At 36.2% G+C, this 15,010-nt stretch overlaps 1 protein-coding gene across 1 annotated transcript in view; it reads left to right on the top strand.

Moving 5' to 3' along the window:
* The window catches only part of NTN4 (netrin 4), a 106,271-nt gene that overhangs the window by 63,753 nt on the left and 27,508 nt on the right, over positions 1-15,010 (top strand). The window contains exons 4-5 of the mRNA XM_060025414.1: positions 350-476; positions 2,460-2,648. Of these exons, the coding sequence (XP_059881397.1) occupies positions 350-476; positions 2,460-2,648 (316 nt within the window). The remainder of the gene's footprint in view (positions 1-349; positions 477-2,459; positions 2,649-15,010) is intronic.

Here is a 15,010-nt window from a genome sequence, read left to right as displayed (position 1 = left end):
GAGAAGCCACCACAATGAGAAGCCCGTGCACCACAACGAAGACCCAATGCAGCCACAAATAAATAAATAAATAAATAACCAAAAACAAAAAAACAAAACAAAACAAATTTAAGTAAATGCCTAGCCAGTATCTCAGAACTGCTCATTAGGGTCACATATTCTATAGCCAAGGATATGAATTAACAAAAAGACAAACTAAAGAAAGGATCTTTCATCTTGATGACTAACTTCTCAGCAAAAATGAATGAATGTCATATGGCTAAAGCCAACCAATGAGATGAGGTTGTGGGAAGAGTGTTCTTTCCTAGCACTGTTTGTGCTCATAGTGCTTACTTATTTTTGTTTGCAGGTCCATGGAAAGTGTATGTGTAAGCACAACACGGCAGGCACCCACTGCCAACATTGTGCACCTTTATACAATGATCGCCCCTGGGAGGCAGCTGATGGCAAAACAGGGTCTCCAAAAGAGTGCAGAAGTAAGTACCAAACCACAGACTCAGAGCCTTCTTTGTAAAGTAAACATCTATGGACTCCTTGTTGTCTCTAGAAACACAATATAAGGTAGTAGCCCATATCAAACATAAACCATATCACTGCCCACTGTAACTTCAGCCATTTGGAAACAATTACTGCTTGCAAAATCACCGATATACTATTTTGCCAATAATGTGTTGCCCATTTGCTGGGACACTATGTGGGACCTAAGCACCCTCCCTGAGACTTTGACATAATAAAACATGGCTAGACGCAAGAGCAACTGAGGATTAGAATGTGCAGTTACCATCATAGCTGAGATATTGAATTATAATCATGAAAATAGCTATCTTGAATTCAGTTCTCAAAACAACCTTATAAAGTAGGTGGTGTTAATCCCATTTTAGAGATCAGGAAACTGAGGCTCAATAAGATTAAGTAACTTGCCAAAGTTAGTAAATGATAGAGTCAGGACTTGATCCCTGCTCTTCAGACTCCAAATTAAATGCTTTTTTTTCTGTAATGCCATAATGCCTTTCTTTTCACTTATGATACTTGTAGTGACAAATTAGATTTAAAACTAAGCCAGTTCGTCAAGAATGAGACTAACATTGCCATGGCTAACTTTGGGTTTGAGGTTGGAGATTAGATAGAAGGGTAAAAACTATGGGAACATGAATCATATTTTTTCTTTGCAATTCAAAATGAAATATACATGAAATAGAAATACACATGCACAGAGAAATACACATGGCCTTAACAATGTTTACACTCACAGACTTCAGTTTTACTAGGATTTAAAGGCAAGTACAGTGGGTAAAACTGTGAGAAGTCTCTTCGCTTACATAATTTGGAATCATAACTGATTTATTTTAGTTTCTAGGAAATGTAAAGGATTTCCTCTAAGCATAACTCTTAAATTATCTTACAATATGCTTTTTAAAGACTATGAGTCTGGTCAAAGTATCATAACACATCAAGGAAACAATGAAAAACAATAGCACAAACATTTTCAAATGCAGTTGACCTCCAGAAAAAAGTCTGGATCCTTATTCAAATCACTCATCAAGAGAATCTAAAGAATTTCTCCTAAATTCCTAGAGTGCCATTCTGGCCCTTTCCACCGAAACCAGCTGCATATCTAAACACATATAGAACACAGAGACTTGTCACTTGGCACTATTGACTGATAATCTTAGAAATGCCTTTGAGAAATTGTTATATGAGAAACTCTGCAAGCCTCTTCTATAAGAAAATTAAGGCTTCTATAGGAGACTACCTCGTACTCACCAGTACAGCAATAGCTGAGGAATAGTACTTCATGAAAGGTAAATCAATCTATCTGCCAAGTTACTAACCCCTGTCCACCAGAAGGTTCCTTCTAGGCTCGGAGGAAGGAGGGAGGGAAGGAGGGGAGAAAGAGAAGGAAGGAAGGAAGAAAGGAAAGCAGCTGCTGAAGGCCAGAGGAAATGGGGTGAAAGAGTTCTTAATGTATAAATGTTTTTATACTGTTTTGAATCTTGTACTGTGAAAATGTATACTACTCAAAAAACTAAATTTTTTTTAATGGAAGTATAGTTGATTTACAATGTTGTGTTAATTTCTGCTGTACAGCAAAGTGATTCAGTTATACATACAGATAGATGTATGTACATATATATACATTCTTTTAAAAATATTCTTTTCCATTACGGTTTATCACAGGATATTGAATATAGTTCCCTGTGCTGTACAGTAAGACCTTGTTGTTTATCCATTCTATATATAATTGTTTGCATCTGTTAACCCCGAACTGCCACTCGTCCCTTCCCCATCTCCCCTCCCCCTTGGCAACCACAAGTCTGTTCTCTATGTCTCTGAATGTGAAAAAAGTAAATTTTTAAAAATTAGGAATCAGCTTACCCTACTTTTAACTGCCTGAATATTAGAGAACCTGTCATTTTATTTTTAATTCTTTGTTTTCCTCCCATGCTTCTTTTTCCCAGCCTGCAAGTGCAATGGACATGCTGATGCCTGTCACTTTGACATTAATGTGTGGGAGGCATCAGGGAATCGTAGTGGTGGCGTCTGCAATGACTGTCAGCACAACACAGAAGGTCAGCATTGCCAACGATGTAAGCCAGGCTTCTACCGGGACCTCCGAAGACCTTTCTCTGCCCCAGATGCTTGCAAATGTAAGTGAATTAATGGTTACTGGGGGAAAAAAAAGGTCGATCTGTACAAAAGAGATGACTCTCCATCCTTCATTTGCTCACGCGTGGGAGAGAGGTCATGAAATTCTCAGACAATCCACTCACACACATCAGTTAACTTCATTGATAAGGGGTAAGAATTTTCAATCTGTTAGGTGGAAACAGTATAATATTCTTAAAGACAATGTCCTTTCTCACTCTCCATGAAGTAAAATTGTTTCCTATAGCACCACATTTTGGAAAACAAGATGTTTAATAAGAGAGAAAAAAGAATGATGAAGAGGGAGATATATTTAAGATCATCTTAAGACCAAACATATGAGTAGGACGCAGACAATAATGGACTCAAATAGACGAAAGAAAGAGTGGTTATCTGCACTTGGGTCACTCTAGTGTTCATCTCTGCAGTGAATTTGAACACCTGAAAAACGACAGGTTTTGGTTTCATTGTGAATGCAATTTGCTTGACTCTGCTCTAATGTAGCAATGAATTTAGAACATAACAATAATTCCCTACTCTCCCCCCAAATACTAAACTGTTACAGAATGGTTCTGCTTTTTTGTTGGTATAACTCCAAGAAGAGGTTTATTTGAAAAAAGAGTAGAATCTTAAAAGATCTGCTCAATTAATGAGACATTACCTGAAACATGACTGTGAAAGATATATGCAGAGCTTAAGTAGAAGTCCAGTGTGGATGAATAGTCATTTAACTACATGAGCATTTCCACGTCTGTCAACTCAGAAATTATTAGATAACAGAAACCACTCAAGACTGTTAATGGAGATGAATGATCATGCCCTTCCTTTCCCCGCCAAGGACTCCATGTTCTAGATCAAAAACAGTGACAGGAAAGGAGCAATACAATGGGAAACAATCATTTAAAATCTTGGGTTCATTTTTAATTTAAAGGAAAAATTCTATTGCTCTTGAAAATACAGTTTTAACCTCAAGCAGGAGATACCTACATGAAATATGAGTGGTCTTCCTTGTTACAAGCTTTCTCTCTTAGACTGTGGAAGATAGAATGTGCAACAGCTCCCTTTCAACCTTGAGCCCCAAATTTGGATTTACGTCATAATATTTCTCCAAGAATTCTGTTTTACTCCTGCTCCTTGTTGTACTCAGACTTTCATTTTAATAGGTTTCAAACAGATCTAGAGTAGAAGCTTTCCCTGCCCCTTATGGCCGTGTCATCCTACGCCAGCTGTTGAAGCTCTTTGCACTTCGATTTCCTTCTCCCAACAGGGTTGTAATGAGAACTACATAAGCTAAAGTATGTGGAGTGTTTAGCGCGTTGCTTGTCATATAGGAAGCCCCCAAGAAATGAAAACTAGTATTATAATAACTGTTGTCCTATAAGATAGACAGTGGGAAATAATACTATAGAGTTTCTACTCTTTATTGACTAAATATACCTTATGTCAAAGATAATTACTTCTTTAAAATCCACAGTACCTTAGGGACTAAAATGTAGTTTCCTTAACTCCATGTGCTGACTGAAGGATCTGCTTATGAAATTTCAATCTAGAATATATTCAGCCCTAACACCATTTGTACAGGATATATTTAAATAGATATGTATGTGTGTATTCCACATCCTCAGACCACTAGTAGAAATGTCTAAAAATAAGAATGTATGGACTAACAAGCAGATGAAACAGGAAAGGAAATTCATTTGTCATTGAGTAACTTAGATACTTGTAACTGTCTTGTATAGCAACAGGCAACATTTTCAAAAAGATACTGTTATATAGCACTGACTTGAAACAGTATGTTGTACAAAGTACCTAATGTATTCATTCCTTCCTTCATTCATTCGTTCATTCAGTGGATATACATTGAGTGCCTACTATGTGCCAAGGGCTTAGGATGTGTTCAGGAACAAAACAAAGACCCCTGTGCTCAAGGAGCTTATATTCTAGCAGAGAAGACACACAATAAATATAAGTAATAAGTGAAATATATAGTATGTTAGAAGGTGATAAGTGCTTTTATCACCAAAACAAGTTAAGAAAGATCCAAGGTGCCAGAGATTTGGAATGAGGAGTGACAAGATGCAGTATTTTTTTTTATTTTCCCCCAGTTTTATTGAGAAATGATTGGTATATAGCATTGTATAAGTTTAAGGTGTACAACATAATCATTTAGTATATGTATAATGGTGAAATGATCACCACAGTAAGTTTAATTAACATCCATCACCTCACATAGTTACAGTTTTTTTCCTTGTGATGAGAACTTTTATGATGTACTCTCTTAGCAATTTTCACATATACAGTATGGTATTAACTATAGTTATCATGTTGTACATTACAACCCCAAAACTTATTTATCTTGTAACTGGAAGTTTGTGGGATTTTCTGTTTTTTTTTTTAACTTAGTTGAAGTTAACAAGCAAACCAGTGATTCTCAAAGTGTGGTTGCAGGGCCATCAGCAACAGCATCACGTGGGAAATGTGTTAGAAATGCAAATTCTCAGACTCCAGCCCAGACCAACTGAATCAAAAATTCTTTGGGTGGAGCCCAGAAATCTGAGTTTTCCAAGCCCTCCAGGTGTTTCTGATGCAAGCTAAAGTTTGAGAAACACTGGTCTAGTTGAAGGTTCCCCCAATTTTACTTACATTGGTTAAAACAAACCCAGTTTCTAATATCTAACTAACATTCAAGTATCTCCTATGTTCTGGTATAGCAAATGGCTGGTCACTTTCATTAGAGTAACAAGTAGAAGATCTACAAGAACAGTGAAAGAAAACTTTGAAACATTGATTAGGGCTAGATTTTAGAGAGTCTTGTATGCTATCCTAAAAATTTTAGTATTTATTCCCTACGGTACTGGGGGCCAAGTGATTTAATTAGGAAAGTTTCATATATTTCAAATATATTTTACTGATATAATGTTCAGATTAATTTGAAAGCATTGCATATTATGCACTGCGTTTTACTTTACTAATCAAACTTTAAATTCTGCAGCTTTATAAAATTGTAAGGTAAGTAAATGTACAAAAGATTAAAACAGTGACTTTTTTTTAAAATGTCTGTGTCTTACCAATAAAAAGAGAAATAGAAAGGTTTATTGGCAGACTTGGAGCCAAGATAAATACCTTGTGTTTTGTTTTGTTTTGTTACTGTTCTATGTTCAAGCTACTGCTCATATTCTTACAAAACGTAAAAAGGTTGCCAGCTCTAACTATGTAAATCCTAGAGGGCTCATGGCTTCAGAGTTTTATAAAAAGAGCATGAAAGAGGAGATTATTTTAAAAGTTACCCCACTACTTATATAGCTCTTCTAGGGACTTGTGCCGAAAAGGCTTTATAGGTTTTTGGTCCCCAAACTACAGTTCTATAAAAACATAAGCAAAATTTGAGAAGGTAGCTAAAACTAACAAAACACATAACTTTTTATTATTTTTTAGCCTGTGAAAATGTCAATAGAGACAGTATTTTCCATATTATAGTGTTTGATTTCCAAGGTCAATAGACTTGAGCAAAATTAGGACATTTAAAAAACTTATTCTTTCATTCTACAAATTCTTATTGAACACTACTGTGTGCTAATTCTTGGGAATTATAACAGTGAGCAAGAGACACAGTCTTTTTAAAGAGCTTATGAGTGTGTGTGTATGTGCATATAAATGTGTGTATATATATATATATATACATACACATATGTGTGTGTGTGTGTATGTGTGTGTGTGTGTGTGTATAGGCAACTAGTGGTATATACGTGTGTGTGTTAGATCACACAAGTATGACCAGTATTGTTTAGCGAGTGTACAGGGCAGCTCATAGGAGGGGCAATGAACAAGAGTTAATTTTTTCATTAAGGAGACCTGAAGTTTAATAGGAATCAACATAACATGGGTAGGAATATTCCCAGCAGAGAGAACAACCAGTGCTAAAAAGGAGCAGAAGGAAGAAAGACTATAGCATGTTCAAAGAACTGAAAAAATTTCAGAATGGCTATAGAGGCAAAAAAAGAGGGGGAGGACATTAAAGGAGTATGAGGATGAGAGAAATAGAGAAGATGGGTGGTTGGCTAGAGGTGCCCTCATCTTGGACGCCTCAGTCAGTGAGATGGTGTGGATTGAACTATCCACAAGTAGATGATAATCAGTCAATAGGTACCTTTAGTATAATTACCTGGACCCTGCCAGTTGATATTTATAGGCAATATCCAAGTGTCCGAAGACCAAAGGTATCAAAGCTATTTTAATGAAAACTGCATGAAGAGCACATTAATATATTTAAAAGAAAGAAGGAAAGAAAGAGAGAAAGAGAGAAAGAAAGAAAGAAAGAAAGAAAGAAAGAAAGAAAGAAAGAAAGAAAGAAAGAAAGAAAGAAAGAAAAAGAAAGAAAGAAAGAAAGAAAGAAAGAGAAGGGAAGGGAGGGAGGGAGGAAGAAAACATTATAAGACAATTGTAACATACTTGTCTGGAATAGTTTCTCAACCCCTTAAATTATAGAATTCCCCTGCATCTGGGGTACTGAAAGACTTCAAGCTAGAAGCTACTACGAATAATTCATATTGCTAATCATTCCTAGTTAAAAACATGTACACAATACTTGCACCAAGTAGGGGGATTATGAAAATAACTGGTACCAATTTAGTCCTTTTAGCATAATTTGTAGGTGGTGGATGGATTAGTATAGAAGATCTGTATTTCCTTTTTTCGTTTTCTAGACATACCCTTGATCCTGGGTAGGCTGCCTGAGGAAGGCGTATCTCCATTCACTTTATGACTATTCCAGCATATGTTTGGGGCAGAGATGCCTGTGTCCACTTCCCTAGCATGGGTTTTCTTACTGGCACCTTCTTCCAGAACATTATTCTGGTTCTTCCCTTCCCTTTTCTGAGCCAGGGGTAAATTCCACCACTTATTAGCACATTCAATTTTTTTCTCTTTCAAGTATTTTCCATACTATACTGTTTGATTGGCAATGTTTGGCAACATTTTCATTTTTATTTAGTAACATTTTCTTATCATTAACTCCCTCCTTAGCAGATGTGTCTCTGTATCACCTTTACAGTTACCAAGGCTGATAATAAAGTGTATGACAAATAGGTTAATGTACTTAACAGTTATTAAGTACCTACAGTACACCACATTTCACACTAAGTGCTGATAGAAATATCGCTAGAGCTACAACTTTTCTGCCCATTGGGTCCCACTTTACTTTTATGAGGAAGGTAGTATCAAGAAAACAAGTGGATACCTCTAAAAATTTAAACTATCTCAGTGTGTGGTTCCATCAACAGCATGTACAATGTTATTCAAAGTAACAATTTTATTATATTTACTCTACTGTGCTTACCAAGGCAGAAAAGTAACCTGATACTCAGTGTGTGGTCCAAAGACCAGCTGCACTGGCATCATCCAGTTGCTGATTAGAAGTAGCAGAACCTCTGATCCCACCCCAGACCTACTGAATCAAACATGCGCTTTACCAAAATTCTCAGGTGGTTGTGTTATATTGAAGTTTGAGAATGCTGCAGAGTACTTTTCATCAAGGGTTAAATGCAGTTAGCATTTACTCTACAGTTAATTTTAAAAAATTAGTTAGCCAGACAGAATATCCCACTATTCCCTTAGCATCCAAATTAACCAGAGTTTGCATCTCTGTTTGTATGCACATAGACTTAGATTTTTTAATGAATTACATAGAGATTTATTGAGGAAAAAAATGGAAATCTGGATAAATGTGTTTCTATGATATAGCATTTTCCAAAGTTTGATTCATGGAACACTAACTCCGAAAGGTGTTAATGGGAACTAGATTCGGGGAAATTTTTCTACAGACTTCAAATTCAGGAAGTGGTGAATTAATCAAAGGTTTCTTTTCTTCAGGATTTCTCAGAGCTTTTAATATGCTAGTGTTCATGATAAACCTCCTATAGAGCTCTGAAGTCTGTCTCCCAAATCTAATCAGAGAATGCTTTTCTTACAGAGCATCTTTTAGGACCAGCATTCTACAGAATGCATGGGAAATACTACTATTGTCTTGTGGCCATATCTATATGAAGAGTCACTTACAAAGACATATCCTAGAAGATTCCTTCTGTATGTTTGCTCCTCATTTCCAAGTGCTAGAGCCTACAACTGTTTATCAAGGAAATAATAAACTTTATATTTCTATCAGTGAAATAATTACAAACATAATATTAAATAGGCCTGGACAATTACCGTCTATTGGATTATCAGTGACGATGTATCAAAACCCTTCTCACCCTTATTTCCTAGTTTATGTCTTCTCAGGAGTTGGAACTATTGAAAACCTGAAACAGCAGGTCAAAGTTTACTATTGGATTATCAGCGACGATGTATCAAAACCTTGTCACCCTTATTTCCTAGTTTATGTCTTCTCAGGAGTTGGAACTATTGAAAGCCTGAAACAGCAGGTCGAAGTTTATAAATCATAGCTCAATTTAGCCAAAGAAGCACTTACTGGAAAAACAGCTCCTCTATGGCAGGCACTGCAGTAAGCACTAGCTCTGAAAAAGATGAAAAGGTCTTCCCTAAAGGATCTTACATTCTAGATGGGGAGAAATTTATAGTAACAGATCATTTCAATACACTGTGGTGACGGTAATGATATAATAGTAATAGCTGACATTTATTGAGTGCCTACTCTTTTCTGTTCACTGTTCAAAGGGCTGTATATTTAGTAACTCACTTAACTTTCACAAAAGCACAAAAGTATTAATGTCCCCCCATCATATGAGGAAAATGCAATGAAAGTGACACATGAAGTGCCTCAAGGAGAGTTTGGGGGTGGTGTGAGGGCAATTAAGGGGAGGCTTCCTTAGAAAGATGCCTTCCATACTTCCTTGGTGGCTGTTTTTATTTTTTCCTTTTAAAGTGCTGAAATACAAAGTTTGTCCTACTTTCTAATCTATGATTGCCTTTGTTGCCTTTAACGAGATAATCTAGAAAAGGGAATGAATTGATGTTTATTCTTCCTCACAGAATCTATATACTATACATTGAACAGAATACTCAGGACTTACTGGCCCCATGGATGTTCTAGGCTATTTTTTTCCTCCTGACAAACATCATGCTAAATACTATGGTCCTTATGTGTACACTTGTAGTTAATGGCCATAAGTTCACCAAAGCTGAATAAACAGGGCCCTGAACCAAATCTACTAGCCAATAGATTTATTCCTGTGAGAAATTAAATCATCTTTGTTCTCAATTCCTCTTTATTTTAACCTTAACTAGAGTCAACTGTGGGACCCAAACAATCAACTACACATTTTCATAGTCAAGAAATTACTTCTGAGGATTTTAGAGATGTTGTTTGTTCTTTTTTAAGACTAGTGGAGATCATTGAAACTGAATTTATTTCTACAACTCAGAAAAAAAATTTTTTTTTTTAAAGACAGTGCATTTAACATCTATAAACACAAGAGACAACGTGAATCTCTCCAGCTGAATCTAGGGCTGAGAGCAGAATGGAGGCGCAAACTGGTTGTTAAGATACATGAGAAATATAACTATCACTGTGTACTGAGACACTTGGAGGAATACTGTCTCTTTGTTCTAAAAGAGAAGTCTCTTCTACACAGATGTAGAGACAGACGTAGGGACACCAAGGGGGGAAAGTGTGTGTGTGTGTGTGTGTGTGTGTGTGTGTGTGTGTGTGTGTGTGTGTGTGATGAACTGGGAGATTGGAATCGACATATATACACTAATGTGTATAAAATGGAAAACTAATAAGAACCTACTGTGTAAAAAAATAAATAAAGAGAAGCTTCTTCTAGAGTAGCTCACTTGAAATCTTTAAAGTCACTTATGTGCCTTTAGTAGCCTATAACCTAAGTAGATTTTCCTATGGCAAGCATATTAAAAATAGAATAATCCTACTGGACAGTGGCACGCTGGCTTTCTAGGGGGGAGAAAGCCCTGATTTGTAGCACTGGTCAATTTCTATGGTTTAAATATTCCCACCATGGGGATTTCCCTGGTGGTCCACGGTTAAGACTCCACACTCCCAATGCAGGGGACCCAGGTTCGATCCCTGGTCAGGGAACTAGGTCCTACATGCATGTCACAACTAAGAGTTCGCATGCTGCAACTAAAGATCCCGCGTGCCACAACTAAAAGATCCTGCATGCCGCAACAAAGACCCCACACGTGGCAATGAAGATCCCATGTGCCGCAACTAAGACCCGGCGCAGCCAAATAAATAAATAATAAATAAATATTATAAATAAATAAATATTCCCACCATGGCCTATTTCAAGCTACCATATATATATTTTTAATATCAGGAACTCAGACTCTAAACCAAAAGTGGATGGTTTCTCTCCTTTGAACAAAGTCTGGCTTCCACTTTCACAGCCCCCTTATCTGATCTCAAGCACTGTTGCTATCTAGTAACTGGTTCCCAAACCTGTATGTGGACCAGAATCACTTGGGAAAAGTTGCTGAAATATGAAATTTCAGAGCCCTGCCCTAGATCTGCTGAATCAGAATCTCCAACAGGGATGGAGACAGAAATTTGTATTTTATTTTAAAAAGCATCATTGGTGATTCTGACTCAGCCTTTTGGTCTCCAGGCTAGCATGTGAGAACCACTACACATACTATTCCTGTTTCTAGTGTGAACTCTGTTCACTTTCATCCTTGGATCAAAGATTTTGAGCTAATTATCATCTATAACTTAATCCACTCCCTGAATTAGCCATATCTCTGGTGGAAAATCCTAAAGGATTACTAAAACTCTGGCTAGACATGTTTTTCCTGACTCAATGATAGATATAAATGCTGGTAAGCATTCATTCAATTATCTTCTCCCACATAAGGCTGTCTAACTCAGAACCTCTGTTTCTCTCCAAGAAAATTTCTGGAAGAATTCTAGGATGTCTCTTTTTCATGTAACAGTTTCAAAATAAATACCAAGCAATTCCATTCACAGGACTCCCTTACTCATAGTGTACAGGTTTATTTACCATAAATACCTCATACTTTAAAGTGAATTATTATAATGAGATTAGAATTTATAATAAAATTAGCTTATCACTACATTGACAATTTGCTTTTACTTCCATGTTTACATATTCCAGAACATAGCATTAAACTAGTATAAGTATGTTATGTTGGTATTGAAATAAATATTGAAGCCAGTACTTCATGAAGTCCCATCCTCCCCCGCTTCCCTATTCTTTTAACACCAAAGGATATGTTAAATGTTCAACGGGTGGGAAATTGATTGGGTATGGAATATTGACAGCTAGTCCATGACATTTTTCTATAGAAAATTTCCCTTCCTTTAGTGGGACACGTGGATTGAAACAGATGTTTTATAGAACAGAAGAAATGCTTTATAGAACAGAATTAGTTCTCTTTTTGGGAAATAGCCAGTTAGTTACTTTACAACGAATGAATTGACTTTTATGTCAAGACATATTTTTGACTATTGCATAGTCTCTTTCTACATCTAAAGAAAAATCAGCAAATGGAAAAGAAAGTATCATTCATTCTCTGTCAGAGTAAACAACCTCTTGAAGAACTGACATGCCCTTCCTTCTTCCCTGGTGGGACAAAATAAATGTATTCAACTGCCTTTTAACAGAGAGTGAATAGAAATAAACTTAGTCCCTCTGCCCTAAAACCTAAACCAAATGTTTACCAAGATAGTGTTTGGTTACTTGGTTACCATTACCCTAAGTAGCAAGCTATCTCTGTAAAGAAAGAGTTCTATCATCCATTCAAATCTCTCTTGTGTTCCTTCTTGCTTTTTATTTCTTCTTTCTTCTTTCTGGCTTAGATGAAAACTGTTCAACTGATGGAAATACAAGTGCCTTGAGTGGGTGACTATCTTGCTGCAGACCATCTTTCCATCCTTCACAGTCTACTCAGATATCACCTTCTCAACATGGTCGCAAGAAGAATCACTGTCTCTCTCTGCTTGTACCTCTATTTAACAACTATTTCATTCTACCTTTAGCATGGTTATTCTTTACCTTCAAATTGTCTTTGAAGTATAATTGTTAAATTAATAAAATCCAGAATACCTTATCACAATATCACCTTCCATTTTTCATTCTTGTGCCTGTATTCCAGTCCATCTCAGAAAAGAATTGTTCCCCAAGGGTCATTGACATTTCTTCCAGTAGTAGCTCAGTGGGCTTTTTCTTTCAAATTGTAGTTTTAGCAAATCCACATGAAGTCATCTTATGTCATATAAACAACATAGACATCTTTGTTTTATTTTGGAAGCAACTGTGAATGATTCCAGCATAGAACCAATATGAAGTAACTGTTTTTGAAAAGCAAACTTTAAATAGAACAGTGACTTGGCAATAAGAGTTGGGAAACTTTAATCTCAGTTTTAAAAAAATCTAGGATGTAAAACCGGAAGGTTAAGAAGTGAAAGAGCTAGGTAAAATACATATATCATTATGTAATAATCATACTAGGACTATCCTTTAAAAAGCTTAAATAACATTAAAATTCACCACAAAAAGGAGACATTTTATGAACTGATGAATAATAAAAGTCAGTCAAATTTTGGAAGAGAAGTGGGAGAGGTCATGGAATTCTCTAAAATGTCTCCAGAACAGTTCACTGAATAAATAAATAATATGCTATTCTGCATTTGATGAGAAGAAGCATTAAATAATCAAGCAAATAATTATAAAATATCTAAACTCTCAGAAAGCCTAGACAAAACTAGATGGGGTATAAAGAAGAGAACTAGCATTTGTTGAGTGGCTATTATAGGTCAGACACTGTGCTGGGCAATTTACATAAGTTTTCTCATTTAGCAATCTTTACAAGTTAGGTGGTATCTTTTGTATTTTATAAATGAGGACACCAAGGCTTAAATTGACTACATAATTTGTCCAAGTTCACACAGCTGGTCAGAGGCAGAGATTTGAACCCAGATTTGTCTGACCCCAAAGACTTTGATCCAAAGACCTATAAAGATCCAAAGAACTTGATTCCATACTGTGACCTAACTGACGAAAACAAAATGAGTAAACAAAGGCAGAAATAATCGGAAATTTTATATATATATATATATATATACACACACACACACACACACACACACACACACACACACACACACACTTGCATTCTTGAATCTTAAGAGCTGTATTTATCTTAAGGAATCTTAGTATAAGAAAGGTGAAGGTAAATGGAGAGTGCTTCAAATAGACCAACAAAACAGTCAGGAAAAGAGCGATACTAATGAATAAATATGAAAGAAGATAAATATTCTCAGATCAACTAGTAAACTGCTCAGGGAGAATACAACAACTTTTTACATATACTTGAAAGGTATAAGGGGACATAGGGAGGGGCAAAGAATAATTTAACTTACCTAGAACAATGAGTCATAATTATATATAATTGGATGAAAGTGAGGAAAGGAATTTCAGATTGATTAATGTGAAAAAAAATGCTTTGCTGCCAGTGAGAGGCATTTAGGGGTGGGGAATCTCTCCCACAGAGTTAGAATAAAGAACTTTTCTTGCAAATAATAAATAACAGTACTTGACTGAGTGTAGCATTAAATGTAGGAAGCAGTCTTGCACTCATGCAGGGAACAGTCTTGCACTGGGAAGATTCAGAATATTCTGTTCTGTTTGACCATTTCAGTTCTTTATGAATTTGCTGTGTTTGTTCTGTTTCTAATATCTTAGTGTTGCAATGCTATGATGCTAAGATACTAAAAACCTGTAAAAGAAATAGTATGAGCCTTTTAGGAGGTTCATCAAAACATAAAATCATTTCCTGGTTGTTGCTCATTGAGAGGCACATTCATTCAACAGAGATTAAGTTCTGAAAATGGGTCAGTCATGGTCCTAGGTTTTGGGGATACAGAGATGAAAAGACATGGCCCCTACCTTCTAGGCCTTCACAATGTACTATGGAGACAGCAATGAGGTGAAAAATCATAACAAAATTACATTGGAGGCCAGAAGACCATCAGTCATTAAGAAATATCTATTAACTGGCTATAATTAATCCATTTTTAAAAAACTCAACAAGGATTTACTCAGTGCCTATCATGTGGCAGCCCTATCCTATTCACGGTATATACAACAAAACAGTCCCTTACCCCATGGGAACAAACTATAAATAAATTTACCCAAGTAAATATGTAAATTAAAAACTGCATTAAGTATTAAGAAGAAAAGGGTACCATGACAGAATCTAGCAGAGGCTAACCCATCAGTTCCATGGAGATAAATGGAGTCAATAGGGATTCTTTCTCCAAAGGAAAAAGGAGTTAGAGATGACCCCAGTTTCTCACTAGATGCCTAGCTAGGAACTAGGCACCTGAGTGGTACCTGAGTGGCCTGGGAATATAGAAGACTGTCTTCAA

This window comes from Delphinus delphis, chromosome 11 (assembly GCF_949987515.2).
Source record: "Delphinus delphis chromosome 11, mDelDel1.2, whole genome shotgun sequence".
Taxonomy (NCBI): domain Eukaryota; kingdom Metazoa; phylum Chordata; class Mammalia; order Artiodactyla; family Delphinidae; genus Delphinus; species Delphinus delphis.
This window is presented reverse-complemented; position numbering and strand designations above follow the sequence as displayed.